The sequence below is a fragment of the Pseudophryne corroboree genome, chromosome 1, assembly GCF_028390025.1.
Source record: "Pseudophryne corroboree isolate aPseCor3 chromosome 1, aPseCor3.hap2, whole genome shotgun sequence".
Lineage (NCBI taxonomy): Eukaryota > Metazoa > Chordata > Amphibia > Anura > Myobatrachidae > Pseudophryne > Pseudophryne corroboree.
Window position 1 is genome coordinate 568,784,055 of NC_086444.1, and position 25,560 is coordinate 568,809,614.

Genomic DNA, 25,560 nt, shown 5'->3' on the forward strand with positions numbered 1-25,560 from the left:
CACTACTTGGGTTAGTGCTACTCCGACCTCCAGCTGTTCTCTGGATCTTGCCCTTATCAGGAGATCGTCCAAGTAAGGGATAATTAAGACGCCTTCTCTTCGAAGAAGGATCATCATTTCGGCCATTACCTTGGTAAAGACCCGGGGTGCCGTGGACAATCCAAACGGCAGCGTCTGAAACTGATAATGACAGTTTTGAACCACGAACCTGAGGTACCCTTGGTGTGAAGGACAAATTGGAACATGAAGGTAAGCATCCTTGATGTCCAAGGACACCATAAAATCCCCTTCTTCCAGATTCGCTATCACTGCTCTGAGTGACTCCATCTTGAACTTGAATTTTTGTATGTACAGGTTCAGAGATTTTAGATTTAGAATCGGTCTTACCGAGCCGTCCGGCTTCGGTACCACAAATAGCGTGGAGTAATACCCCTGTCCCTGTTGTAGGAGGGGTACCTTGACTATCACCTGCTGAGAATACAGCTTGTGAATGGCCTCCAATTGTTCTTATAGGAACGAAAGGACTGCGGCTGAAAAGCCTGCGGCTTTTTCTGCTGGGAGGTGACCTGGGGTAAAAAGGTGGATTTTCCGGCCGTTGCCGTGGCCACCAGATCCGATAGACCGACCCCAAATAATTCCTCCCCCTTATACGGCAATACTTCCATATGTCGTTTGGAATCCGCATCACCTGACCACTGGCGCGTCCATAAACTTCTTCTGGCAGATATGGACATCGCACTTACTCTTGATGCCAGAGTGCAAATATCTCTCTGTGCATCTCGCATATAAAGAAATGCATCCTTTAACTGCTCTATAGTCAGTAAAATACTGTCCCTATCCAGGGTATCAATATTTTCAGACAGTGACTCCGACCAAGCCACGCCAGCACTGCACATCCAGGCTGAGGCGATTGCTGGTCTCAGTATAACACCCGTATGTGTGTATATACTTTTTAATGTATTCTCCAGCCTCCTATTAGCTGGATCCTTGAGGGCGGCCGTATCAGGAGACGGTAACGCCACTTGCTTTGATAAGCGTGTGAGCGCCTTATCCACCCTAGGAGGTGTTTCCCAGCGCGCCCTAACCACTGGCGGGAAAGGGTATAATGCCAATAACTTCTTTGAAATTAGCAGTTTTCTATCTGGGGTAACCCACGCTTCATCACACACTTCATTCAGTTCCTCTGATTCAGGAAAAACTATCGGTAGTTTTTTCACACCCGACATAATACCCCTTTTTGTGGTACTTGCAGTATCAGAGATATGCAAAGCCTCCTTCATTGCCGTGATCATATAACGTGTGGCCCTACTGGAAAATACGTTTGTTTCTTCACCGTCGACACTGGATTCAGTGTCTGGGTCTGTGTCGACCGACTGAGGTAAAGGGCGTTTTACAGCCCCTGACGGTGTCTGAGACGCCTGGACAGGTACTAACTGGTTTGCCGGCTGTCTCATGTCGTCAACCGACTTTTGTAGCGTGCTGACACTATCCCGTAATTCCATAAACAAAGCCATCCATTCTGGTGTCGACTCCCTAGGGGGTGACATCACCATTACAGGCAATTGCTCCGCCTCCACGCCAACATCGTCCTCATACATGTCGACACACACGTACCGACACACAGCAGACACACAGGGAATGCTCTGATAGAAGACAGGACCCCACTAGCCCTTTGGGGAGACAGAGGGAGAGTTTGCCAGCACACACCCAAGCGCTATATATATATATATATATATATATAGGGACAACCTTAATAAGTGTGTTCCCTTTATAGCAGCTCAAATATTATAAATATCGCCAATAAGTGCCCCCCCTCTCTGTTTTTACCCTGTTTCTGTAGTGCAGTGCAGGGGAGAGTCCTGGGAGCCTTCCTCGCAGCGGAGCTGGGCAGGAAAATGGCGCTGTGTGCTGAGGAGAATAGGCCCCGCCCCCTTTTCGGCGGGCTTCTTCTCCCGGTTTTTTGGGAACCTGGCAGGGGTTAAATACATCCATATAGCCCCAGGGGCTATATGTGATATATTTTAGCCAGAATAGGTATATTACATTGCTGCCCAGGGCGCCCCCCCCAGCGCCCTGCACCCTCAGTGACCGCTGGTGTGAAGTGTGCGGAGAGCAATGGCGCACAGCTGCAGTGCTGTGCGCTACCTCATGAAGACTGAGACGTCTTCTGCCGCCGGTTTCTGGACCTCTTCTCTATTCGGCATCTGCAAGGGGGTCGGCGGCGCGGCTCCGGTGACCCATCCAGGCTGTACCTGTGATCGTCCCTCTGGAGCTAGTGTCCAGTAGCCTAAGAAGCAAATCCATCCTGCACGCAGGTGAGTTCACTTCTTCTCCCCTAAGTCCCTCGTTGCAGTGAGCCTGTTGCCAGCAGGACTCACTGAAAATAAAAAACCTAACAAACTTTTTCTAAGCAGCTCTTTAGGAGAGCCACCTAGATTGCACCCTGCTCGGACGGGCACAAAAACCTAACTGAGGCTTGGAGGAGGGTCATAGGGGGAGGAGCCAGTACACACCACCTAGTGGTCAAACTTTTAAATTTTGTGCCCTGTCTCCTGCGGAGCCGCTATTCCCCATGGTCCTGACGGAGTCCCAGCATCCACTAGGACGTCAGAGAAATAAAATATAGTAAATAAGGAGCTACAGGTAAAATGTGTTCTGTTATTGCCGCATAAAATAAAAGGATGAGGATTTCTCACTTTCCTGGGCTGCATTTAAAACTGTACGATTTAAGGAAGATCAAAGCAGTGAGCAGCATTTTTTCACAAGTATGACTTTTCTTCACTAACTTTACTTCTGACTGCAGCTAGGATAACTGTGTGATGGGGATAAGCGCTAAGCCCAAAGGACAGGCGGTGCGCAGCAAGAAAGAATCAAACTCCCTCGTGCTTTATGCAGGTCACTACCAAGGACCATGTTAGCAGATCCACACCAGACCCTTAACAGGCAGCTCTGCTGGTAGCAGTAATTAGCTTGGACAGATCTGGCTCGGAGAGTAGCAGCGAGGCAACATCATAATGAGCTCAGCTGGGATTAGCAGGACAGGGCAGGGAACTAACAGAGCTGAGGCATTCTGCACTGAGTATGAATCAAGGAGATCAAACGAGCATGGCTGCCTAGGTTATCCCCTCACCACCTCTTTCCAAATATGATGCAAGGCAGTGCTAAAAATACGTGCTAATACAGAGCGACAAGGCCTACAGATAAGAACACATTAATTAACACAATCCCTGAATTGTACAGTATTAATTTAGCTACAGATTTACCATATGTGCCACTGAATTGAAGAATATGGTTTCAAAGGATAAAAAAGCTAAACTGTTTGATTATCATATGCCCTTTATTTACACTGTTCACTTCCAAGGATGATGTAAGTAGACTTTATATGAGAATAAAGTGTACTTATACAATATGAACATCACCTTTCTATCCAGTAGTTATTGGCATGCTTATACTGTATGTGAGGCAGGTGTGTATTTACATATGGAATAAAGTTATTTTCATTTTCTATGTTAATTTCTGCTACAAATGTGAGATGTACTGCTAGTCAATTACGCTTTTGATTTAAATAGAGATAAAAAAAAACTTGAGTACTTTTTCAGGACACAAGCCACAGATCACCATGCACAATGCCAAATGTCAGGTGGAGTGGTGTGAAACATAATAACACCAGTGTGTACAACTGTAGAACAAGAAAACAAATGCAGTATTGTCAACTCATGGAAGTGGTCTGGCATAATTAAACTTAACACACAACCATTTTTGATGGATCTGCTAGCAGGCCAGAAAGTAAGTGGAGCCACAGTCGAAACGAAAGATCTAGCAACACCCACATCTATGGCAAAGCCACACCTTGATCCTACTACTTTGGCTGTGTGTGGCTAGAAATAGGGGCATTGTTTGCCGGTGAAGCTGGCCAAACAGCTTCTTGATGTTTCCTTCCATCAAAGTGGTTGGCTAAAGTGTTTTACGGTAATCAGCGTAGCTACTCCCCTTGTAAAATCAACTGTAAGTCTGTTTAAAGCTGCCCATATACCTAAAGATTTATTGTCACATCTGGTTGGTTGGAACGAAAATCTGGTAATGGATGGGAGCAAATGACAATTGACCATTTGCTCCCAAACACTGAAAAACAGACAAAAATGGTTAATCAGACAAATTGGTTAAGTCCATTTGAATTTGTCTGAACGACCGTTTTTGTCAGTTTTACGGCATTTCAGAGCAAATGGCCAATTGTCATTTGCTCTCATCCATTACCAGATTTCCGTTCCAACCAGCAAGATTGGACAATAAATCTCTAGGTGTATGGGCAGCTTAAGATGGGCTGATTAGGATGTTATAAACAGGCACTTACTTCTCAACCAACAGCTTCTTGTTTTCCCTCTTAAAGTGGGCGAGCTCATTCCAAACTGCATCCGAGTCTTCATGTCTGAGTTCAGAAGGATCAGGACGATGGAGACGCCTTTTATGGACTGTATTTCTATGGAAGATTAGAAAGATCTCACATGTATTAATACTCTAGCATGGCATTACCTGTACTTAACTGTAACACTTATTCAAATATCCCTATCATGTACAACAATGCCAAACAGAAGCCAATATGATATTACATTTAGGAAACTGAGAATAGGAAGAATTTATCCAAACACCTGACTGCACCTCACACAGAGACTACAGAGATGCCTAAACTCACTGTTAATAGTCTGAACCAAGCTAGACCGCAATCAAAAAATTTTTATATATGCATTTATTGCACAGCATAACTTCATAAGGTATCAACTAGCATTTTAGGTTTTAAAATCGGTTTTTGAATAAATAGACAGTTAAGCACAATTTTACGAAAGAAGCAATGGGAGAAACATTAATTGAACTGTATGCAATCTATTACCCCACCCCCAAAAAAACATAATATTATATGCTGAACTAAATGAATATAATGTAAAAACAAAACCATTTAAACTTAGCTCTGACTATACACAGCAAATAATAAACTGCACAACTGCAGCAATAAAAACACCTAACTGAATTAATTCTCTAACCCCTCCACTACTTAGACAACACAATGGATGAAGACATGGAGCTGTGACATCATTGGTAACAGAACATAACCTTAGTCAGATTTCAAGCAAATGTCTAGCCAGCATGTGCACTAGTGTGCATGGAAAGAAGTTCATTTTCCACATACACAGATTTGTACGCACCATCTCTGTGTATGCCTTGCTTGTTATTATGCATCATCATCATCAGTGAGCACTTGCACCAGCACTATATTTGCTTACGCCAGGTCTGCATAGCCAGCATTTGCGTGAACACACCCTCACAAAACTCTGCTTGTGTAAGGATGCCCCATTTCAGCCCAGCTCTGTCACTTAGGTCATAAGTGTAAATGTAATTGAAATGCTTATGACAATGCATCGCCCATATTTGCGTGCTTCTATTTTTGGAACATGCTGTGTGCATTCATAAAAGACAAAGATGTGTCCACTTACATCTAGCCTACCTGCACGTTAAATAGCCCTTGTAGTCGCGCTATGCCATGGCGTGACTCTCTAATGCTGAGCTCCTTTTTGGGAGATTATTTTCCATTAAAATGCGTCTTATTTGCAAAATGATGCGAATAGAATGTACACGCAGCTTATGCAACCGTGGCTGTATCTACATACTTATGCGACCGTGGCTGTATCTGCAATCGATATGCTACAAAGCACTGTAACGTACCATTTTGAATGTAGTTACAGCCACGGTATCACACACAATATAGGGATGCCACATATTTGAAATAAACAGAGTCTGCTTGTGCATCCTATTCACATAGCAATATGAATAAGATACTTACATCTAAGCTGTATTATGTTTTGAGAATTGTGGTGCTCTTTGTTACCCGTACTATATTTTTGTTATTTATTTACTGTAATGTTAAGTTTTGTCTCCCTGTACTGTCCCTTGTAAGACGCTGCAAAACACTTGTGGCGCCCTATAAATAAAATGTTATAATAATAAGATGCATTTTCAGCAACAACAAAAAAAAAAAAAAGACGCCCAATGTTAACGGATTTACATTGAACCTGACAGCTCACTCACGTCAGACATCTGCTGCTACATGGCACATTGAAGCAAGATGTATGAGGACACATCTGTATGCTCCACAACAGCCCCTAAAGAACTAGTCTAAGAGATATTGGGGTAGATACCAACTGCATGTAAATTGAGATACAAAGGGGGGAAAAAAGAAGAAGAAAAAAGAAAAAAGAAAGAAAGAAGAAGAAGATAATCATATTACCTGACTTTCCGGGGTGCACCTCCACATGAGATATTTCATAGAATAAATACTGCCACTTGATTAAATTATTGTGGATCACATCACAAATTCCTACCCTGTGTAGGGAATAATCATTACCTGTGCTTGGTTTCTCCCAAACTCCCCTTTCCCTCAAAATCATGTAAATTTAGATAAACAGTCCGTTTTTATTTATTAATGCTTTTTTTGATGGGGACAGATTTGATCCATGCAAATCAGCAATGCAGGATAACTAGTAATAAATAAATTAGTAATGAATGTGGCCAGCTAAATTATTATTGCCAGCTATTTATTCCAGTTAAGGTACAGAGAAGACATAACCTGAATCTCCCTTCCCAAATAGGCCAGGCCCACATGAAATGACTCCAGTGACACTACAATGAAAGCTGCTGCCTCTTCACACTGCAGTTTATAACACTGTCTACAATCAGGATAACGAGTCAACACAAATTTAGAAGCTTAGCTTCCGTATTGGAAAACAAACACATTTCTATTAGGAGGTTCTTGGTTGTTTATTTTTGGGTGCCTTACAAGCACATCTAATAAATCCAGGGCACTTGACTGGCATAGGAGAATGTCAGCAATATGCGGATTCTAGTTGCAGTAGCACACAAGAGTCAAGCCAGCCATTTACAAAGGTCAATTCTAAATATCCAATCAGACTTCTTAGCAGTGTGATAGAATATACATTGCATGTACAATAATTAGCCTGTAGAAAAGTTAGTGAAATCTCCTATATAACAACCTAGCAATGCTGGATTTTATGGACTTGCTTAAATAGAATATGGCACACCTTACGTAAATATTTATATTTGTAAAGAAATATTTATAAAGTATCAGATTTTTTGTGAAGGTTTATTATTATTTTTATTAAGTTGGAAATTTCTTCTTAATCAAATATCCTTGTGGCAAAGAGCATATCACATTGGCATACTTTCAAAATAAAGCATCTCTCACCTAGAGCCGTTCTCTTCATCTTGTTCAATTTGCTCTTTGAGAGCTCTATAATTAGTCTGCAAAGTTAGCAACCTTTCTTTACGTTTTTCATGTGCTTTTCGGATCTCTACGTTTTCCTGAATCTGGAAAGATAGTGACACATATCATATTTTAATGCACTAATATAACCGGCTTTATAAGTGAAAGGAGAGCATGTAGTGACTGCACAAGTTATTTCTATGATGTGAGTCAAACACTATTTTTATTTTGTCATTTAGTTATAAACACGTAAAGTACTGAATTTTTCAAGAACACAAAGCGGGCAATTTTAGTACAATCAACATCTCACAAATGGGTGTGTTATAGGAGAACTACATTCATTAGGTCTACAGTCATTAGGTCGACCTTATATGGTCATCAGACACAAGGTCAACATGGACAAAATGTCAGCATATGAAAGGTCGACAGGTAAAAAAGGTCAGAAGGGTCAAAAGGTCAAAATGACAATGGCTGACACAAAAATGTCCAACAAACTTTATTTTGCATTTTTGGGGTAAGTGTGGATAGTTTTGTCATCTGGGAACGCCACTTGTAGAAATGCGTCCCCTCGAAGGCTCGCTTCGGGCACAGTGTTTCGCTCCATTCACCAAAGGTTACTAAAGGTTATCATTTGTGACATGGATAGTCAAGGATGGAAGTAAAAAAAAAAAAAAAAAAAAAAAAACTGGTCAACTGTATGTGCGTCAACCATTGCCATGTCGCCCATATGAACCTGTTGACCTTTTATACCTTTCCCAGTGTTGACCTTTCATGTCGAACTTTTGTCCATGTCAACCATATGGTGTTGACGTAATGTATGTGGACCAACAGTCAAATTGTGTAGTTTCCAGCAAATTAGACTCAATATTCAGGTAGAAAGCGGAGCATTTCACAAAATTCACATTTAGTAAATCTAATAATTTTGATTATCTATGGTTATCATCTTTAATTTATAAAGCACCACAAAGTTTCTGCAGAGCCATACGCGGGGTAGGCAAAAAAACATTTCAGAATTACAGTTTAAGTACTACACACAACTGATGCTTAAAATAGCAGTTACATCTATAGAAAGTTTGATAAAAAGTGAAGTAAGTCATCAACCTATTCTTTTTTAAACCAGCTATATATTGTTGTTCCAGAAGGAAAAATAAAACCTCAGCAATGCAGTTGTAAATTTGTCAGGAAAAAATGTAATGGCAATTGGATTAATTGCCTAGATCAACGAGCCTAATAGTAGATTATACTCATAGCTGGAGATATCACTGCTGATAAAAAGGCATACATTAAACCATAACCACTTTACTAGGAAAACCATTCCAAAGACAGACTAACATTAAAGTGGGAAAAAAAAAAACGGTTTCTGGTTCATCTTTCTTGCCGTCAAAGTAGGATTTGAGTACTGTATTGGTTGCAGAATACTAATATCTCTAATGTCGCCAGCATCCTGAATATGTGTTAATTATAATAACTCCATGTGTTGTTATTATTATTATCCTTTATTTATATGGCGCCACAAGGGATCCGCAGCGCCCAATTACACAGTACATAATCAAATGACCAAACAAGAAAACAGCGCTTACAGTACAGGACAAAATAGGACAGGTATAGAAAACCAGGGTTTAGGTGCCATGAAAGGGAGTTTGGAGTATAAGATAGTGTAAGTAAGAAAAGGAAAGGCACATGAGGAAAGAAGACCCTGCTCTTGCTAGCTTACAGTGTATTCTATTCATAAGATAGCTACCTACTAATACCTTTCACTCTTGTCCCTGAATTCTCATTGTGTCAATTTCTTATTTTGGAAATTACATCCGAAATGTATGGTTTACAGTGCATCTGGAAAGTATTCAGAACACTTCACTTTTTTCACATTTTGTTATGTTACAGCCTTATTCTAAACTGGAATAAATTATTTTTTCCCCTCAAAATTCTACACACGATACCCTACAATGACAATGTGAATAAAGTTTTTTGGGAGATTTTTGAAAATTTATTAAAAATAAAAAACTAAGAAAAATAAGAATTTACTTACCGATAATTCTATTTCTCATAGTCCGTAGTGGATGCTGGGAACTCCGAAAGGACCATGGGGAATAGCGGCTCCGCAGGAGACTGGGCACAAAAGTAAAAGCTTTAGGACTAGCTGGTGTGCACTGGCTCCTCCCCCCATGACCCTCCTCCAAGCCTCAGTTAGGATACTGTGCCCGGACGAGCGTACACAATAAGGAAGGATTTTGAATCCCGGGTAAGACTCATACCAGCCACACCAATCACACCGTACAACCTGTGATCTGAACCCAGTTAACAGCATGATAACAGAGGAGCCTCTGAAAAGATGGCTCACAACAATAATAACCCGATTTTTGTAACTATGTACAAGTATTGCAGACAATCCGCACTTGGGATGGGCGCCCAGCATCCACTACGGACTATGAGAAATAGAATTATCGGTAAGTAAATTCTTATTTTCTCTGACGTCCTAGTGGATGCTGGGAACTCCGAAAGGACCATGGGGATTATACCAAAGCTCCCAAACGGGCGGGAGAGTGCGGATGACTCTGCAGCACCAAATGAGAGAACTCCAGGTCCTCCTCAGCCAGGGTATCAATTTTGTAGAATTTTACAAACGTATTTGCTCCTGACCAAGTAGCTGCTCGGCAAAGTTGTAAAGCCGAGACCCCTCGGGCAGCCGCCCAAGATGAGCCCATCTTCCTTGTGGAGTGGGCATTTACAGATTTTTGGCTGTGGCAGGCCTGCCACAGAATGTGCAAGCTGAATTGTACTACAAATCCAACGAGCAATAGTCTGCTTAGAAGCAGGAGCACCCAGCTTGTTGGGTGCATACAGGATAAACAGCGAGTCAGATTTTCTGACTCCAGCCGTCCTGGAAACATATATTTTCAGGGCCCTGACAACGTCTAGCAACTTGGAGTCCTCCAAGTCCCTAGTAGCCGCAGGCACCACAATAGGTTGGTTCAGGTGAAACGCTGAAACCACCTTAGGGAGAAACTGAGGACGAGTCCTCAATTCCGCCCTGTCCGAATGGAAAATCAGATAAGGGCTTTTACAGGATAAAGCCGCCAATTCTGACACGCGCCTGGCCCAGGCCAGGGCCAACAGCATGACCACTTTCCATGTGAGATATTTTAACTCCACAGATTTAAGTGGTTCAAACCAATGTGACTTTTTGGAACCCAAAAACTACATTGAGATCCCAAGGTGCCACTGGAGGCACAAAAGGAGGCTGTATATGCAGTACCCCTTTTACAACGTCTGAACTTCAGGGACTGAAGCTAGTTCTTTTTGGAAGAAAATTGACAGGGCCGAAATTTGAACCTTAATGGACCCCAATTTCAGGCCCATAGACACTCCTGTTTGCAGGAAATGTAGGAATCGACCCAGTTGAATTTCCTCCGTCAGGCCTTACTTGCCTCGCACCACGCAACATATTTTCGCCAAATGCGGTGATAATGTTTTGCGGTTACATCCTTCCTGGCTTTGATCAGGATAGGGATGACATCATCCGGAATGCCTTTTTTCCTTCAGGATCCGGCGTTCAACCGCCATGCCGTCAAACGCAGTCGCGGTAAGTCTTGGAACAGACAGGGTCCTTGCTGAAGCAGGTCCCTTCTTAGAGGTAGAGGCCACGGATCCTCCGTGAGCATCTTTTGAAGTTCCGGTTACCAAGTCCTTCTTGGCCAATCCGGAGCCACGAATATAGTGCTTACTCCTCTCCATCTTATCAATCTCAGTACCTTGGGTATGAGAGGCAGATGAGGGAACACATACACTGACTGGTACACCCACGGTGTTACCAGAGCGTCTACAGCTATTGCCTGAGGGTCCCTTGACCTGGCGCAATACCTGTTGAGTTTTTCCCAACGGTTTATAATCATGTGGAAGACTTCTGGGTGAAGTCCCCACTCTCCCGGGTGGAGGTCGTGTCTGCTGAGGAAGTCTGCTTCCCAGTTGTCCACTCCCGGAATTGCTGACAGTGCTATCACATGATTTTCTGCCCAGCGAAGAATCCTTGCAGCTTCTGCCATTGCCCTCCTGCTTCTTGTGCCACCCTGTCTGTTTACGTGGGTGACTGCCGTGATGTTGTCCGACTGGATCAACACCGGCTGACCTTGAAGCAGAGGTCTTGCTAAGCTTAGAGCATTGTAAATGGCCCTTAGCTTCAGGATATTTATGTGAAGTGATGTCTCCAGGCTTGACCATAAGCCCTGGAAATTCCTTCCCTGTGTGACTGCTCCCCAGCCTCGCAGGCTGGCATCCGTGGTCACCAGGACCCAGTCCTGAATGCCGAATCTGCGGCCCTCTAGAAGATGAGCACTCTGCAACCACCACAGGAGGGACACCCTTGTTCTTGGTGACAGGGTTATCCGCTGATGCATCTGAAGATGCGACCCGGACCATTTGTCCAGCAGGTCCCACTGGAAAGTTCTTGCGTGGAATCTGCCGAATGGGATTGCTTCGTAGGAAGCCACCATTTTACCCAGAACCCTTGTGCATTGATGCACTGAGACTTGGCTCGGTTTTAGGAGGTCCCTGACTAGCTCGGATAACTCCCTGGCTTTCTCCTCCGGGAGAAACACCTTTTTCTGGACTGTGTCCAGGATCATCCCTAGGAACAGAAGACGAGTCGTCGGAACCAGCTGCGATTTTGGAATATTGAGAATCCAATCGTGCTGCCGCAACACTACCTGAGATAGTGCTACACCGACCTCCAACTGTTCCCTGGATCTTACCCTTATCAGGGAATCGTCCAAGTAAGGGATAACTAAAATTCCCTTCCTTCGAAGGAATATCATCATTTCGGCCATTACCTTGGTAAAGACCCGGGGTGCCGTGGACCATCCATACGGCAGCGTCTGAACTGATAGTGACAGTTCTGTACCATAAACCTGAGGTACCCTTGGTGAGAAGGGTAAATTTGGACATGAAGGTAAGCATCCTTGATGTCCCGAGACATCATGTAGTCCCCTTCTTCCAGGTTCGCAATCACTGCTCTGAGTGACTCAATCTTGAATTTGAACCTCTGTATGCAAGTGTTCAAAGATTTTAGATTTAGAATCGGTCTCACCGAGCCGTCCGGCTTCGGTACCACAACAGTGTGGAATAATACCCCGTTCCCTGTTGCAGGAGGGGTACCTTGATTATCACCTGCTGGGAATACAGCTTGTGAATGGCTTCCAAAACTGTCTCCCTGTCAGAAGGAGACATCAGTAAAGCCGACTTTAGGAAACGGCGAGGGGGAGACGTCTCGAATTCCAATTTGTACCCCTGAGATATCACCTGAAGGATCCAGGGGTCTACTTGCGAGTGAGCCCACTGCGCGCTGAAATTCATTGAGACGGGCCCCCCACCGTGCCTGATTCTGCTTGTAAAGCCCCAGCGTCATACTGAGGGCTTGGCAGAGGCGGGAGAGGGTTTCTGTTCCTGGGAACTGGCTGATTTCTGCAGCCTTTTTCCTCTCCCTCTCTCACGGGGCAGAAATGAGGAACCTTTTGCCCGCTTGTCCACGAAAAGACTGCGCCTGATAATACGGCGTCTTCTCATGTTGAGAGGCGACCTGGGGTACAAACGTGGATTTCCCAGCTGTTGCCGTGGCCACCAGGTCTGAAAGACCGACCCCAAATAACTCCTCCCCTTAATAAGGCAATACTTCCAAATGCCGCTTGAAATCCGCATCACCTGACCACTGTCGTGTCCATAACACTCTACTGGTAGAAATGGACAACGCACTTAGACTTGATGCCAGTCGGCAAATATTCCGCTGTGCATCACGCATATATAGAAATGCATCTTTTAAATGCTCTATAGGCAAAAATATACTGTCCCTATCTAGGGTATCAATATTTTCAGTCAGGGAATCCGACCACGCCAACCCAGCACTGCACATCCAGGCTGAGGCGATTGCTGGTCGCAGTATAACACCAGTATGTGTGTAAATACATTTTAGGATACCCTCCTGCTTTCTATCAGCAGGATCCTTAAGGGCGGCCATCTCAGGAGAGGGTAGAGCCCTTACAAGCGTGTGAGCGCTTTATCCACCCTAGGGGGTGTTTCCCAACGCACCCTAACCTCTGGCGGGAAAGGATATAATGCCAATAACATTTTAGAAATTATCAGTTGTTATCGGGGGAAACCCACGCATCATCACACACCTCATTTAATTTCTCAGATTCAGGAAAACTACAGGTAGTTTTTCCTCACCGAACATAATACCCCTTTTTGGTGGTACTCGTATTATCAGAAATGTGTAAAACATTTTTCATTGCCTCAATCATGTAACGTGTGGCCCTACTGGAAGTCACATTTGTCTCTTCACCGTCGACACTGGAGTCAGTATCCGTGTCGGCGTCTATATCTGCCATCTGAGGTAACGGGCGCTTTAGAGCCCCTGATGGCCTATGAGACGTCTGGACAGGCACAAGCTGAGTAGCCGGCTGTCTCATGTCAACCACTGTCTTTTATACAGAGCTGACACTGTCACGTAATTCCTTCCAACAGTTCATCCACTCAGGTGTCGACCCCCTAGGGGGTGACATCACTATTACAGGCAATCTGCTCCGTCTCCACATCATTTTTCTCCTCATACATGTCGACACAAACGTACCGACATACAGCACACACACAGGGAATGCTCTGATAGAGGACAGGACCCCACTAGCCCTTTGGGGAGACAGAGGGAGAGTTTGCCAGCACACACCAGAGCGCTATATATATACAGGGATAACCTTATATAAGTGTTTTTCCCCTTATAGCTGCTGTATCTTTAATACTGCGCGTAATTAGTGCCCCCCCTCTCTTTTTTAACCCTTTCTGTAGTGTAGTGACTGCAGGGGAGAGCCAGGGAGCTTCCCTCCAACGGAGCTGTGAGGGAAAATGGCGCCAGTGTGCTGAGGAGATAGGCTCCGCCCCCTTATCGGCGGCCTTATCTCCCGTTTTTCTATGTATTCTGGCAGGGGTTAAATGCATCCATATAGCCCAGGAGCTATATGTGATGTATTTTTTGCCATCTAAGGTATTTTTATTGCGTCTCAGGGCGCCCCCCCCCCAGCGCCCTGCACCCTCAGTGACCGGAGTGTGAAGTGTGCTGAGAGCAATGGCGCACAGCTGCGGTGCTGTGCGCTACCTTATTGAAGACAGGACGTCTTCTGCCGCCGATTTTCCGGACCTCTTCTGTCTTCTGGCTCTGTAAGGGGGACGGCGGCGCGGCTCTGGGACCCATCCATGGCTGGGCCTGTGATCGTCCCTCTGGAGCTAATGTCCAGTAGCCTAAGAAGCCCAATCCACTCTGCACGCAGGTGAGTTCGCTTCTTCTCCCCTTAGTCCCTCGATGCAGTGAGCCTGTTGCCAGCAGGACTCACTGAAAATAAAAAACCTAATTTAAACTTTTACTCTAAGCAGCTCAGGAGAGCCACCTAGATTGCACCCTTCTCGTTCGGGCACAAAAATCTAACTGAGGCTTGGAGGAGGGTCATGGGGGGAGGAGCCAGTGCACACCAGCTAGTCCTAAAGCTTTTACTTTTGTGCCCAGTCTCCTGCGGAGCCGCTATTCCCCATGGTCCTTTCGGAGTTCCCAGCATCCACTAGGACGTCAGAGAAATAAGATTTTAAACCTACCGGTAAATCTTTTTCTCCTAGTCCGTAGAGGATGCTGGGGACTCCGTAAGGACCATGGGGTATAGACGGGCTCCGCAGTAGACATGGGCACTCTAAAGACTTTAGAATGGGTGTGCACTGGCTCCTCCCTCTATGCCCCTCCTCCAGACCTCAGTTATGAGAACTGTGCCCAGAGGAGACGGACAGTACGAGGAAAGGATTTTTGTTAAAGGGCAAGATACATACCAGTCCACACCATCCACACCGTACAAATTGGAACATACGAACCAGTTAACAGTATGAAACAAAACAGCATCAGCCAGAGACTGATCAAAACTGTAACATAACCCTTATCTAAGCAATAACAAGCCTTGCAGAACTTCGTCCGCACTGGGACGGGAGCCCAGCATCCTCTACGGACTAGGAGAAAAAGATTTACCGGTAGGTTTAAAATCTTATTTTCTCTTACATCCTAGAGGATGCTGGGGACTCCGTAAGGACCATGGGTATTATACCAAAGCTCCAGACAAGGGGGGGAGAGTGCGGATGACTCTGCAGCACCGATTGAGCAAACATGAGGTCCTCCTCAGCCAAGGTATCAAACTTGTAGAATTTAGCAAAAGTGTTTGACCCCGACCAAGTCGCCGCTCGCCAAAGCTGCAATGCCGAAACGCCTCGGGCAGCCGCCCAAGAAGAGCCCACCTTCCTAGTGGAATGGGCCTTCACCGAATTTGTTAACGGCAATCCAGCCGTAGAATGAGCCTGCTGAATCGTATTACAGATCCAGCGAGCAATAGTCTGTTTAGAAGCAGGAGCGCCAACCTTGTTGGCTGCATACAGAACAAACAGTGCCTCTGTTTTCCTAACCCGAGCCGTCCTGGCTACATAAATTTTTAAGGCCCTGACTACATCAAGGGACTTTGAATCCTCCAAGTCACCCGTAGCCACAGGCACCACAATAGGTTGGTTCATATGAAATGAAGAAATCAGGATTTTGGTACTTACCGATAAATCCCTTTCTCCGATTCCACAGGGGCCACTGGAGTGTAGTTACAATGGGGAGATAGTAGGTGGTATTGGTAGCTGGCACTTTAAAAATTCTCACACTGTGGCTAGCTCCTCCCCTACTATCTCCCCTCCAAGCCAGTCTACGTTAAACTGTGCCCGAGGAGAGCTGTAATAAACAAACCGTAAGGTAGAGGAGGTTAACGACGCCCTGTAAACCAGGCGAACACAAACTAAACCTGGAACAGAACCTGACAAAAAACCAGGCTAGCCTGAACCCAACAAGCAGTCATATGGTGATCTGCAATCGTTAATCAAACAAAAATCAGGAGAAACAGCGCTGGGCGGGCGTCCAGTGGCCCCTGTGGAATCGGAGAAAGGGATTTATCGGTAAGTACCAAAATCCTGATTTCTCCTTCATCCACTAGGGGCCACTGGAGTGTAGTTACAATGGGGACGTCCCAGAGCTCCCAAAAAACGGGTGGGAAAGCGCTGAGAGTCCTGTAAAAACTGCTCGGCCAAACAGTGATGCAGAGGCCGTAAAAGTGTCAAACTTGTAGAATTTGACAAAACGAATGTCGGTTTGACCAAGTAGCCGCCCGACAAAATATTCATGGAGACCCCGCGGGCGGCTGCCCACGAAGGTCTTACAATGCGCGTAAAGCGCGCTGAATTGGAAAACGGAGGTTCCCTAGTAACCGCCAAGAAGACTGTCTGATGATCAGATGTATCCAACTGTCCAGCATATGCTGGGGCCCCGGCTATTTAGTACGGGAGCATCGTCCAGAGCAAAGAAGAAAAAACACTTCATCGAATAGCCTGAGACCTCTGTAGAGAGAGTTGACGAGCCCTGACAACATTCAGAGAGGATTGAAAACCACTAGTGTCAGATTTATATGAAAAATGGACCTCCCCTCTGGAAGAAACGACCGCTGAGGCCGAAGCCGAGCCCGGGGAGTTGCCAATAGAGTACTCCCTGAACAAGAGGCCGAACTTACGGCCGCTAGGCTAATCTCATTTGGAAGAAAAGCGAAAAAGGCAGAGACCTAAAATTCCGGTCAGTGTGGTTTGAAGCGCAGCGGAGCAAAAAACCTCCCAGAGAAACCAAAGATGAATGGTAACTGGAAGAAGGGGGAAAAACCCCCTTTTATCTTCATTATGTTCCATAAAGTTTTCCCAAAGTGGCAAAAGCGAGAAGAGGTAATAGACTTCTGAAATCGGAGCCCAGTAGGCCTAACCGAACTAGGGAACTCCTCCCTTCTGAGGTCTCGTGAACAGTCACACGGGTAACCGAAACCAGTGTAAAATTGAACAAGGAGAAAAAAAAAAAGGAGCCTGTTGAAGCAGACAGTCCCGTCGAGGTAGGAGCCAAGGCTCCTCTACTGACAACAGGCGTATCTGTATCTTCAAGTCATGCGTGGCCCAACCAGCGCCACCGAGAGGACTAGCACGCATAATCCCCTCCTGTGTTACTGAACATGAAGTAGAAATAGAAAAGGAGGCAGGATAGAATAACCAGAAAACTCCCCGGAGCCCTGAGGGCCTCCACGGCTACTGCCGTCCGAGAGTAATAAAGGGTTAAAGAGTCAGTCAGAACGCCCTGAGGTCGATCCGAAATCTCCGCCCACAGCGGACCAGCTGACAAAACTCCGGGGCATGTTCCCTCACCCAGGAGTCTGACCTGGTGGCTTGATCTGGAAACAAGATTGTTGTCCCCCGTTCCGAGAGGAATGGAGGCGACCACTCATTACGTCGCAACTTGACTGAAGAAATAGAGTCTCTGGTGCCGAGGAATGAAAAAACCTCTGACGGACCGTGTTGAGAAACGTCTATGCGGAGCATAAATTGGATCTGTGTCGAATCAGAAGCTCGTGGATCCTCCGGATATTCAGAAGCCACCTAATGTACAGAGTGGGATAGTAGCAGTAAATTGTCCCATTAGGGAACCAACGTCACCCACTGCCCTTGAAAAAGAGTTATTCTGTTATCTTCCTAAACTCTGTGGGAGCGGAAGAGAGAAGAGTAAAGGACTTACAGTGAAAATGAGAATCCTGTTAAGGGGGAATCTGAGAAAAGCCTGTCCAACGGAAATCAGTAAACAGGCATCTCTGAAGACAAGGGACACGTAAAACTCCCTTTCTTGTTTAAACTAGCAATCACAGACTAAAAGGATTGTAAGGCCAGAATAGGCCTGTCCGAGCCACTTGGCTTCGGAACGTGAAAAGAAAACAAAGGCCTGAGAACTGTCCTAATTCAAATGATATGTGTAAAACAGGGATCAACACCCTTTGCGGTTAGAAACCTATGGAGCGCAGCCTGCAGTATGACTCTCTTGTCATCGTAAATCAGCCGACCCATGCCGAGGGACTCCTGAGACGGTTGTAACCGCCCAAGCCTTCTCCCATCGACCTGCGCCTACCCTGGGACCCTGCAGGTGTAATGGGTGTATAGGATGACATAAAATCAGACTGGACTGAGGATGTTGAACCTCTGCTTCAGCCTTTTTACCCTGAGAACCCCTGGCGACGAAGATATCACCCGTGTGGAGTCAAAAACCTGAAAGGGCACGAAACAATCTAAAGGGAAGACCAGTAAAGGTCTGTCTTGGAGCTGGGGCAGTAGTAGGAGAAATCAAAGTGGACCTACCTCCATTGGTTCAAGAAATCCTGCAGAAAGTTCCTTCCCCAGAACCATCTGCCCCGTAGGATTTCATGTTTACTTGTCACTGTCGCAGCCCCAGAGGTCGTCGGGTTAAGACAGCCCAAGCGAAGATGCAGGGTCCGAGTCTGTAGACATGGAGACCTCCAAGGAACATAAAGCAGAATCGTGATTCTGACCTGTATCAAAGTATCAATTGATCCTGATGCGAAGCATCCTGTAACCTAGAGGACAATTGTTCCCCAACCTACCTGCTCCGGATACGGTAGAACCATGCTGCCGCATATGTCGATGGATCCCTGAGCAAGGTTGCCTCAGGAAAACGGCGGCTTGATGGACCGGCGATACACCGAGGTGTATACCCTAGAGAGGTTCTGATACCATCTCCTGCCATCTGCGGGGAAAAGATAGGAAAACAAACCCTGTTTGATACCTGATATTGTGTATTCGGGTGTCTGTCGGCCGCCTACCGGAGCCTGCCCAGCTCATCCGAAACTGAACCAGTCGCTGTCATTTTCGTCAATGGCGTGGAACCCTGATGGACTTGACGTGTCCTCCTCCTTTACCTGCAGTATCAGATGAACTGCTGTATTATGTACCTGTATATTCTGAGACACTGGTTCAGATCCACAGAAAACAGACATCAGTAATGCATGGAATGTTAGCAAAGTTTCTTTTTGGAAAGGTGTGTTTGGTCCCGCTGTGATTTGATCCTGTGACCTTGGAAACCAAAGTCCAAGGGCTTACCTGATGAGCTATTGTCTGGTTAATAGTGACATTACCTGCATCATTGATCAAACAGGGGTGTGCAGGTGCGTGGAGGGCGAAGCAGATGGCTCCGCCGCATACTTCACACCTAAGAGGGAATTCTTCGACTATCCCAGGAGAGACAAACGAAAGGAGAAAAGGTGGGTTAAATAAACAGAGCCCTACGTAAGGTCTGCACTATAATGTGTAGTGACCGATACGATTAAAATAAACTTTCTGGAGCAGCGGAGACCTGAACCAGCAACGCTGCGCTGTGGGACAGGAGTCTTAGCCCTAGGCTATAGGAGTTCTCCTTAAAGTTTTGTTTGGATTCAAACCCCTGTTCAGATACCCGCTACTAGCGTACTGAGCCGCAGCGCTATTTGTCTGATGCCTTACACGCATTCCACAATTACAAATAGCATTAGTAACTAGTGACAACAAGGAATAATAAAGGGAAGGCAACACCCCGCCCTGTATTTAGTGTACCGCTAATTAAGGTGCACCAGATGTTTCTCTGAGGTTCCGCTGGCTTTTCAAAATGGTGACCAGCCTGTGAGAAAGATGGGGGAAAATGTTATGTGCAAGATGTTGTTATTAGAAAACATTGCGGAAGTAGCCTACAGCACCTGGTATTCCCAGGCGGTCTCCCATCCAAGTACTAACCGGGCCTGACCCTGCTTAGTTTCCGAGATCAGACGAGATCGGGCGTGTTCAGGGTGGTGTGGCCGTAGGCTTTTATCCCCTATATCTGGTATTTTATGGATTTATCTATATACATACCTACACGCACTTAAATATATATATATCTATATATATACATGCACAAACATAACTATATATGTATATATACACACACACCGTAGGTAAATAAATACTGCACAGTAGATCCTTTTAATTATTATTGAGCTGAGTCCCAGCTACTGTAATAGAGCAGGTTCCCTGATTTGCAAGTAGGAAAATGCTGGGTAGAGGACTCTACTGCAGGAGGAATGTATCTATATTTCAGCAGCCTGAAGTATCGAAAAGTTACAAATCCCAGAGCTGTTGCCTAGCGACGGGGAGACCTGGGAGCCCGCTGAGTAAAGCGGGTTAACTGTTAATATACCTGGGACTTTATTTGTATTTGTCTCTGAGTATGCAAGATTAGCCCACTGGGCTATAGGAGACACTGCAAATATGAAGCCAGGTCTGTGCAGGGAGGAAATGGCCGCCAGAGTGAAACTCCTCTGGGCTATGCGATAAAATCTATATAGTGGATAACTGGATTAGTGCTGAGCCACTCTGACTATATCACATTCTCCTCAGCACCATGTGCATTAAACTCACATAAATGCCTATTACACTATAACAGTGGCCGGGGAGCGGAGAATGCTGAGCCCGCTGTACAGAGCAGGAGTTAGCTCCGCCCCCCGGCTATGGCGCCTTATTGCAAAACTAAGCGGGAAGCGAGCTGTACCCTCCGCTGGGCCTGCGAGTCACCGCCGGGGAGCGCTGAGCGCTGAGCCCGCTATACAGCGCTAGTAGAGCCCTGTATCTGCTAGCCGCCGCCGGGGAGTGTTGCGCTGAACAGAGCGCGAGTCGCCGCCTGGGAGCAGGGAGCGCTGAGCTCGCTCTACAGAGCGGGACTTAGCTCCGCCCCCTCCGTACAAGGCGCCAAATTTAAACATTGCTTTGCGCTCGAGCGGGATCCCTGTGCCGGCTCTGTGAGTCGCGCTGAGTGGGTGCGGGGGGTGCGGGGAGCTGGGGGAGCAGAGGGTTATCAGAATGACACACACCCGTTTTTCAGTCAGGGTTGTATAAACACATACTCAGCCTCCCCCAATCATCCTGTCTGTTTCTCCATGAGGAGGACAGGTAAGGATACAATAAAGTACATTACAGCCCCAGAGAGCCCTTCTGGAGTGGGTTGTACAATAATAAACAGATTGCTCTAAAAACATACATAGCCACCACAAATAAAGTATACTTCACTCACCACTGTGTTCTTGGTGGATCGGCCCCGACACACGCCGCACGCAGCGGCGTCCAGCCGGAATCTTCTGTGGTGGGGTGGTCCCGACACAAGCCGCACGCAGCGGTGTCCGACCATTTTTGATACTCACCGCTGCCATGCTGCCGGAATCTTCTGCTGGATGGAGTGGCCGCGACACGCGCCGCACGCAGCGGTGTCCGCCAACTCAGGAGAGCTCAGTGTCTCCCTCAGCCGGGGCCCATCCCTAGCCGCACGCAGCTGCGATGGGACCCCGCCGGCAGCTCCCACGGTGCAGACTGGCAGTGGCAGAGCTGCCAGTCTGTGAGTGTGTGTAAGAAAAATAAAATAATAAAGAAAAAAGAAGAAAATTCTTCAGCTAAACCCAAGTGAACCAGCTACCTCGGGCACTTAACTAAGACTGGCTTGGAGGGGAGATAGTAGGGGAGGAGCTAGCCACAGTGTGAGAATTTTTAAAGTGCCAGCTACCAATACCACCTACTATCTCCCCATTGTAACTACACTCCAGTGGCCCCTAGTGGATGAAGGAGAAACCACCTTTGGCAAAAATTGAGGACGAGTCCTCAATTCTGCTCTATGCACATGGAAAATCAGATCGGGGCTCTTGTGAGACAAAGCCGCCAATTCGGACACCCGCCTTGCAGATGCCAAGGCCAACAACTTGACCACCTTCCAAGTGAGAAATTTTAATTCAACTGTTTGAAGAGGCTCAAACCAGTGAGATTTTAGGAACTGTAACACCACGTTAAGGTCCCATGGTGCCACTGGGGGCACAAAAGGAGGCTGGATATGCAGCACTCCCATCACAAAAGTCTGGACTTCTGGGAGAGAAGCCAATTCCTTCTGAAAGAAAATTGATAGGGCCGAAATCTGTACCTTAATGGAGCCTAACTTTAGGCCCATATCCACTCCTGTCTGTAGAAAGTGGAGAAAATGGCCCAGATGGAAATCCTCAGTAGGAACATTCTTGGCTTAACACCAAGATACATACTTTCTCCAGATGCGGTGATAATGTTTCGCCGTCACCTCCTTCCTAGCCTTAATCAGAGTAGGAATGACTTCCTCCGGAATACACTTCCCAGCTAGGATTTGGCGTTCAACCGCCATGCCGTCAAACGTAACCGCGGTAAATCTTGGAACACGCAGGGCCCCTGCTGCAACAGGTCTTCCCTGAGAGGAAGAGGCCACGGATCTTCTGTGAGCATTTCCTGAAGATCTGAATACCAGACCCTTCGAGGCCAATCTGGAACAATGAGTATTGTCTGCACTCTTTTTCGTCTTATGATTCTCAGTATTTTTGAGATAAGCGGAAGAGGAGGAAACACATAGACCGACTGAAACACCCATGGTGTCACCAGGGCGTCCACCGCTACTGCCTGAGGGTCCCTTGACCTGGCACGATACCTCCGAAGCTTCTAGTTGAGGCATGACGCCATCATGTCTATTTGTGGAAGTCCCCACTGACTTGTTATCTGTGCAAAAACTTCCTGATGAAGTCCCCACTCTCCTGGATGGAGATCGTGCCTGCTGAGGAAGTCTGCTTCCCAGTTGTCCACTCACGGAATGAAGACCACTGACAGAACGCTTACGTGATTTTCCGCCCAACGAAGAATCCTGGTGGCTTCCGCCACTGCCACTCTGCTCCTTGTCCCGCCTTGGCGGTTTACACGAGCCACAGCTGTGACGATGTCTGATTGAATCAGAACCGGTAGGTCGCGAAGAATATTCTCCGCTTGTCGTAGGCCGTTGTATATAGCCCTCAATTCCAGTACGTTGATGTGTAGACAAGCCTCCTGGCTTGACCACAGTCTCTGAAAATGTCTTCCTTGTGTGACAGCACCCCATCCTCGGAGGCTCGCGTCCGTGGTCACCAGAACCCAGTCTTGAATGCCGAACCTGCGACCCTCGAGAAGGTGAGCACTCTGCAGCCACCACAGGAGAGACACCCTGGCCCTGGAGGACAGGCTTATTTTCCGATGTATTTGTACATGGGACCCCGACCACTTGTCCATAAGGTCCCACTGAAACGTCCTTGCATGGAACCTGCCGAAGGGGTTGGCCTCGTAGGTCGCCACCATTTTTCCCAGTACTTGAGTGCATTGATGGACTGACACTCTTTTCGGCTTTAACAGGTCTCTCTGACCATGTTCTGGAGTTCCTGGGCTTTTTCCATTGGGAGAAAAACCCTCTGTAGTTCCGTGTCCAGAATTATGCCTAAGAAAGATAGCCGAGTCGTTGGAATCAACTGTGACTTTGGTAGATTTAGAATCCAGCCATGCTGTTGCAGCAATCTCAGGGAGAGCGACACGCTTTTCTGCAATTGATCTCTCGATCTCGCTTTTATCAGGAGATCATCCAAGTATAGGATAATTGTTAATCCCTGTCTGCACAGGAACACCATCATATCCGCCATTACTTTGGTAAAAATCCTCGGGGCGTGGAAAGCCCAAACGGCAATGTCTGAAACTGGTAATGACAGTCCTGTACAGCGAATCTCAGGTACGCCTGATGAGGGCGATATATGGGGACATGAAGATATGCATCCTTTATGTCGAGTGACACCATAAAATCCCCCCCTTTCAGGCTGGAGATAACTGCCCGGAGCGATTCCATCTTGAATTTGAACTTTTTCAAGTACAGGTTTAGGGATTTTAAATTTAGAATGGGTCTGACCGAGCCATCCGGTTTCGGGACCACAAATAGGGTTGAATAGTACCCCTTCCCCTGTTGAACTAGGGGAACCTCGACAACCACTTGTTATTGACACAGTTTTTGAATTGCAGCTAAAACTATCTCCCTTTCTGGGGAAGAAGCTGGTAAAACCGATTTGAAAAACCGGCGAGGAGGCACGTATTCGAATTCCAGCTTGTAGCCTTGGGATACAATTTCCATTACCCAAGAATCCACGTCTGACTGAACCCAGACGTGGCTGAAGAGTCAAAGACGTGCCCCCACCGGAGCGGACTCCCTCAGTGGAGCCCCAGCGTCATGCGGTGGATTTAGTAGAAGCCGGGGAGGACTTCTGCTCCTGGGAACTATCCGTAGTAGGCATTCTTTTCCCTCTACTCTTACCTCTGGCGAGGAAGGAAGAGCCCCGACCTCTTTTAGACTTATGCGACCGAAAGGACTGCATCTGATATTGTGGTGTTTTCTTTTGCTGTGGGGGAACAAAAGGCAAAAAAGTAGATTTACCAGCGGTAGCTGTGGAAACCAGGTCCACGAGACCTTCCCCAAATAAAACCTCACCTTTGTAAGGCAAAACTTCCATATGCCTCTTTGAGTTGGCATCACCCATCCATTGGCGGGTCCACAGGGCTCGCCTAGCCGAAATCGCCATGGCGTTGGCTCTCGAACCTAGCAGCCCAACGTCTCTTTGAGCGTCTCTCATATATAAGACTGTGTCTTTAATGTGACCTAAGGTCAACAAAATGGTATCCCTATCTAAGGTATCAATGTCAGCTGACAAGGTATCTGCCCAAGCTGCAACTGCGCTACAAACCCATGCCGACGCTATTGCCGGTCTGAGCAAGGCACCCGTATGTGTATAAATTGATTTTAAGGTAGTCTCCTGTCTGCGATCAGCAGGATCCTTGAGGGCTGCCGTGTCTGGAGACGGTAGCGCCACCTTTTTGGACAAGCGCGTTAAAGCCTTGTCCACCTTGGGTGAGGATTCCCACCGTAACCTGTCCTGTGCCGGGAAAGGATACGCCATAAGAATTCTCTTGGGAATCTGCAGTTTCTTGTCTAGAGTTTCCCAAGCTTTTTCAAATAACTCGTTAAGCTCATGGGATGGGGGAAAGGTTACCTCAGGTTTCTTTTCCTTATACATGCGCACCCTCGTGTCAGGGACCGAGGGGTCATCTGTGATATGCAAAACATTTTTTATTGCTATAATCATATAATGAATACTTTTGGCCACCCTTGGGTGTAACCTCGTATCATCGTAGTCGACACTGGAGTCGGAATCCGTGTCGGTATCAGTGTCTGCTATTTGGGATAGGGGACGTTTTTGAGACCCAGAAGGGCCCGGTGACCCAGTCGAAGCGGTGGATTGACTCCCAGCTTTTTCTCTGGACTCTGCTTTGTCCAATCTCTTATGTAATAAGGTCACATTTGCATTTAAAACATTCCACATGTCCATCCAATCATGAGTCGGCGTTGCCGACGGAGACACCACAATCATCTGCTCCACCTCCTCCTTAGCTGAGCCTTCCGCATCAGACATGCCAACACACACGTACCGACACCCCCACACACTCAGGGATATATCTATATGGAG

The 25,560-nt window shown here is 46.4% G+C and overlaps 1 protein-coding gene and 1 non-coding gene across 2 annotated transcripts in view; both read right to left on the minus strand.

The window, feature by feature from the left end:
• The window catches only part of CNTLN (centlein), a 761,842-nt gene that overhangs the window by 435,792 nt on the left and 300,490 nt on the right, over positions 1-25,560 (minus strand). Inside the window, exons 11-12 of the mRNA XM_063954396.1 lie at positions 7,253-7,374; positions 4,352-4,477 (exon numbers count right to left, since the gene is read on the minus strand). Of these exons, the coding sequence (XP_063810466.1) occupies positions 4,352-4,477; positions 7,253-7,374 (248 nt within the window). The remainder of the gene's footprint in view (positions 1-4,351; positions 4,478-7,252; positions 7,375-25,560) is intronic.
• LOC134936522 (5S ribosomal RNA) lies at positions 19,906-20,024 on the minus strand. Its single transcript, XR_010180512.1, has one exon. It is a non-coding gene; the product is annotated as a 5S ribosomal RNA (ribosomal RNA).